The sequence below is a fragment of the Camellia sinensis genome, chromosome 14 (genome assembly GCF_055761805.1).
Source record: "Camellia sinensis isolate YWXY chromosome 14, ASM5576180v1, whole genome shotgun sequence".
Lineage (NCBI taxonomy): Eukaryota > Viridiplantae > Streptophyta > Magnoliopsida > Ericales > Theaceae > Camellia > Camellia sinensis.
In genome coordinates, this window is record NC_138974.1 from 125515507 (window position 1) to 125521072 (window position 5566).

At 51.1% G+C, this 5566-nt stretch overlaps 1 protein-coding gene across 1 annotated transcript; it reads right to left on the minus strand.

The window, feature by feature from the left end:
• Positions 1–1246: 1246 nt before the first annotated feature.
• On the minus strand, positions 1247–2140 carry LOC145807275 (uncharacterized). Its single transcript, XM_082905234.1, has one exon. The coding sequence runs from the start codon at positions 2138–2140 to the stop codon at positions 1247–1249; it is 894 nt and encodes a 297-aa protein (XP_082761360.1).
• Positions 2141–5566: the final 3426 nt, after the last annotated feature.

The following is a 5566-nucleotide window of genomic DNA, read 5'->3' on the forward strand; positions in this document are numbered from 1 at the left end:
GCTTTAAGTGCTCGGCATTCCACGGGTGTGGGAGGTCTTGACCTTCCATGTCCCGAAGTCAGTAAGTGCCCGGTCGAGGCCTGGCCTTAACAACGTAAGGTCTTTCCCACTTGGCTGCAAGCTTGCCCTCAGCCGGGTTTTTGGTGGCAAGAGTGGCTTCGCGCAAAACTAGGTCTCCCACGATGAATTCCCTTGGTCGGACTTTGCCATTGTAGTGCATTCACATTTTCTGTTGATATAAGGCTCGTCTAACGGCAGAGGACTCTTGGAGCTCTTCAATCAAATCTAAGTCAGCCCGACGCAATTCTTCTGTTTGTTCTGGACTCAGGTGCAAAACCCTTGGGGTGGGTAGGCCGATTTTCACTGGGATGACCGCCTCAGCGCCGTATGTTAAGCGAAAGGGGGTCTTCCCAGTGGGGGTTCGAGCTGTAGTGTGGTAGGCCCAGAGTATGTTTGGTAATTCCTCAGCCTAAAGTCCCTTAGCGGTTTCCAACTTAGTTTTGATGATCTTCAGAAGAGAACGGTTGGTAACCTCAACTTGGCCATTGGCTTGGGGATGACCTGGAGAAGAGAAACATGGCTGGATTTGAAGTTCTGCGCATAATTTCCTAAACTTGGCATTGTCAAATTGCTTGCCGTTGTTAGAGACGATGGCTTGAGGGATGCCAAATCGGCATACAATCGACTACCAGATGAATTTGGTTGTGTTCTGCTCGGTAATTGTGGCAAGGGGTTCCGCCTCCACCTATTTAGTGAAGTAGTCAATGGCGACGATTGCAAACTTGGTTTGGCCGCGACCGGTGGGTAATGGACCAACTAGGTCGGTCCCCCATTTGGAAAATGGGTAAGGACTACAAAGTGTGATCAGTTCTATAGGAGGAGCGTGAGGAATGTTGGCAAAGCGCTGGCACTTATCACACTTACGCACGAATTCTGTGGCATCTTGGTTGAGAGTAGGCCAGAAGTACCCGGCGCGAAGTATTTTATGGGCTAGTGACCTGGCACCCGAGTGGTTACCACATACACCCTCGTGGACTTCCCTCATCACGTAGGTTGCTTGAGCAGGATTGAGGCATCTTAGGTACGGACGCGAAAAGCCATGTTTGTACAAGAGGTCGTTGACAAGAATGTAGTTGGATGACCGGGCCCTGACTTTGGCAGCCTGCTGTTTGTCGTCTGGCAATTCCCCATTTGTCAAAAATAGGAGGATGTCTGCTGCCCATGGATCATTTTGGAGGAAGTGGACCTACTGTTGGTTTGGGAAAATGGCAGGATAGGCCAAGTATTCAAGGCGGATGCCATGGCTGAAGTCTGACTGGTCGGCAGAAGCTAATTGAGCCATTTCATCTACCGTGGAGTTTTCTGTCCGGGGGATATGCTTGATATGGAAAGTGTTGAAGAGGCAAACAAGGGGGAGTGCAATATCTTTGTAAGCCCGCATTGTGTCTTCCTTGGCCTCGAATTCCCTCGTAATTTGTCCGACGATGAGCTGGAAATCGGTGAACACCTGGATATGGCTTACACCAATGTCTCCGGCTAGGCCGAGACTTGCTATCAATGCCTCATATTCAGCCTCATTGTTGCTTGCGTCAAACAAGAAACAGAGAGCACACTTGAAATAACCACCTTCGGGGGTGGTGAGGATGAGACCAGCCCTACTGCCATCTTTGCGGGATGATCTGTCAACATTGAGGGTCCAAGAGTGGGGGTCTTCTGCCCCAGTGTTGAGTTGCCTAGGCGGGGGGGGGGGGGCCGTGGTTGGAGTGGGATTAATGAATTCCAGGATAAAATCGGCGATAGCCTGCCCCTTGATCGCCGTTCGAGGTTGGTAGGAGATGTCAAATTGGCTGAGCTCGACTGACCATTGCATAAGCTGACCGGACAACTCTGGTTGTTTCATTATCTTCTTCAATGGTTGGTCAGTGAGGACAACAATGGGGTGGGCCTGGAAGTAAGGCCGGAGTCGTCTTGAGGCTATGGCCAAGGCCAAGGCCATTTTTTCAAGCAGTGGGTAATTCTGTTCTGCTCCCCTGAGAGCCCGACTAATGTAGTAGACCGGTCGCTGGACAGAGCCGTCCTCCTTGATGAGGGTTGCACTGATCGCGGTGTTTGATACGGCTAAGTAGGAGGGGTTGGCCATGCACTGCTTTAATTGCTGAAAGGCCTCTTCGGATTCTGCCGTCCACTCAAAAGCCTTCCGAAGGACTTTGAAAAAGGGAAGGCATTTGTCTGTTGCGCGGGAAATAAAACGGGTGAGGTCGGCGACTCTGTCCGTTAGCCTTTGAACCTCTCTAACTGTTCTGGGTGACTGCATTTCTATCAGAGCCTTGATCTTTTCGGGGTTGGCCTCGATACCTCGTTGACTGACCATGAAACCCAAGAATTTCCCCGATCCGACGCCGAAGGCGCATTTCTCTAGATTCAGCTTCATTTGATACTTACGCAGAGTGTCGAAGGTCTCTCGCAGGTCTGCCAGATGGTCAAACGAGAGTTTGCTCTCGACAAGCATGTCGTTGACATAGACTTCCATGTTCCGACCTATCTGGTGATGAAAAACGGCATTGACTTGCCGTTGGTAGGTTGCTTCGGCATTTTTCAGCCCGAATGGCATGACACGATAGTGGTAAGTCCCCCGGTCAGTGATGAAAGAGGTGTGTTCCTGGTCCGATGGGTGCATCAGAATTTGATTGTAGCCAAAGAAAGTGTCCATGAAGCTGAGCATTTGATGTCCGGCCGTGGCATCGACAAGTAAATCTATGCAAGGAAGGGGATAGCTATCTTTGGGGCAAGCTTGGTTGAGATCGGAGTAGTCGACACAGAGTCGCCACTTACCGTTGTTTTTATGGACCAGGACTACATTTGACAGCCATCTGGGGTAGTCCACATTTTTTATGAACTGTGCCTCAAGGAGCTTATCTACTTCAGAAGCAATAAGAGTAATGCATTCCGGGTGAAAGATGCGCTGCTTTTGGCGAAAGGATAGGAAATGGGGCTCAATGTTGAGACGATGAGTGATGAAGGAGGGATCAATACCCGGCATGTCGGAGTGGGTCTAGGCAAACACGTCATTGTGCTCAATCAAGAGGGTTGTAAAGTCAGCCTTGGCTTGAGAGGATAGTTGGCTGCCGATCTTGGCAGTTTTTGTTGGGTTGGTAGGGTCGATAAGGACCTTGACAAGCTCTTCCACTGGTTCCCCTCTGACCAGCTCGTCTTCATCTCTGACGTCAAGTCCTTCAATAATCATAGCCTCCTTCAGCTTGACCTCTTTAAGTGAAGTGACGTAACATTCTCTGGTCACAGTCTGTTCTCCCCTCACAATGCCGACCCCAACGTCGGTAGGGAATTTTACGGCTAGGTGGAAAGTGGATGTGACAGCTTGAAAAGCATTTAGGGCAGTGCGGCCGAGGATGATGTTGTAGGCAGAGGGACAGTCGACGACAAGGAAAGTAAGCAACTTTGTGGTCTGCCGCGGGTATTCTCCAATGGTGATGGGAAGATCAATGGAGCCTATGGAGGTCACCCAGTCTCCAGGGAAACCAACCAGTGGGGTTTGGAGAGGGGACAAACTTTCTTTCCCGACCTTGAGCTAACGGTAGGCGTTTAGGAAGATGATGTCTGAAGAGCTTCCATTGTCAACGAGAACCCATCTGACTTTGTAATTAGAGAGGAGGGCAGAGATGATGAAGGGATCATCATGGGGGTAACGGATGCCTGTGCAGTCGGCCTCCGTGAAGGTAATGGGCTCCATCCACTGTTTGGGTTGTTTGAAGGGGCGGTCCAATGTCGCAACTTCTTTGTCAGAGCCTTGCCTGATTTTTCTGAGTTCTGCCCATTGGGCTGAACGGGATGGTCCCCCACACGCAAGCCCACCAGCAATAACTCTGATTTCTCCAACTGGGGGGGGGGGAGGGTTTCCTTGTACTCGTGGTTGTTGGGGGGGTCGATCATTGCCATGGTTGGGTTAGGCAGGTTGTCGAGGAGGAGTGTGGCGGCGGTTATTTCTGGTAGGTTCGGTTCTTGGCCGTTGCTAAGGGTGGGCTGCTATGAACCGACTGAGGCGTCCCTGGCATATCAAGCTCTCGACCTGATCTTTAAGGTTAAGACACTCCTCGGTATTGTGGTCGTGGTCCTGATGGAAACGACAGTATTTGGTCTGGTCCTGCCGGTTGGAAGGAGACCGCGATGGTGGAGGCCATTTCAGAGGATAAACTCGTTGGATCTGGTTCAAGACTTGTTCCATGGGGGAATTGAGGGGGGTGTATCGCTCGAACCGTCCGGGCAGTCGGGTAGGTGCCGACCTATCGGCTCGAGCGGGTCGGTCGGTCGGTATACTGTAATGTTTGCTATGTGTACTTAGTGTTTCTGGTTTCAAGGTCCTTTCTCTTCTCTCTAGAGGTCGGGTTTTTGGTTGTGGAGTCTTGTTGGGCGGCTAGGGAATCTTCGGCATTCATGTATTTTTGGGCTTTGGACAAGAGGGTTGCCATGGAGGTTGGAGGATTTTTGGAGAGAGAGAAAAGGAAATCGGATGATCGGAGACCGGCCATGAAAGCCGTGAGGATGACTTTGTCGTCGTTTTCCGCCACCTACAAGGCTTTGTTGTTGAAGTGGGTGACAAAATTGCGCAGTGAGTCGCTCTCTGTCTGACGAATGTTTAGGAGTTGAGTTGTTGGATGCCGTTGGGGCTGTGCACCAATGAAGTGGCTGAGGAAGGAGTCACTTAGGTGCTGAAAAGTAGAGACAGAGTCTATAGGCAGCTGACCGAACCACAGTCGGGCCGATCCCTTAAGTGTGACGGGGAAGGCCCGACACATGATCTCATCAGGGAATGCATGGAGGATCATGAGGGTCTTGTAAGTCTCCAAGTGGTCAACTAGATCTGTTGTACCGTCGAAAGAGTCGATCGAGGGCATTTTGAACTTGGGAGGTAGGGGTTTGTCCCTGATGGAGGCAATGAACGGTGAGTTGGCTGTGGTATAGGGTTTATTCTGTATGGTCTGCATGACTCCTTGAAGCTGGAGCCTCATGACTCGGTGTTCTGCATCCCAAAGAGGGACGTTGTCGCCGCCGAAATGCAATGGAGGCTGGACACTACTGGCCTCTCCCTTGGGGGCAGGTGCTTGGAATGGTGGGTGTGGGGCTCGGGGCGGTGGGCTCATTTCTGGAGGAAGGGGTCGTGAGCCTTCCAAATTGGATGGATGGGACTGTTGGATAGTATGGCTCAGGGTTTGTTCTTGGTTGGGTGGGATATCTGGAGGTGGTGGAGGAGGCATAAGAAGGTTTCTTTGAAACAGAGCATCAATCAGGGCTTAGTTTTTTTCGGCCAGGCGGTAAATGCTATTGGTGAGCTTGGTGAAATACTGCGGTGGGTTGTTTGGGTTAGGGGGGTCGGCTTAGGGATCGGCAACATTGTGTTAAGAAGCCATGGATCTAGTTGTGACCATCCACCTTGGTGGGTGGCAGGTAGGGATTATCAGGAGTGGTTCTCCGGCGACAATGAACACAGTTGCCAGACGGAGCAAAAAGATTTCCCACAGACGGCGCCAACTGATGATGCAGCGAGTTCTAG

Coding starts and splice junctions, on each gene's coding strand:
- LOC145807275 (XM_082905234.1), bottom strand. CDS start 2,140: ATGGCCAACCCCTCCTACTTAGCCGTATCAAACACCGCGATCAGTGCA.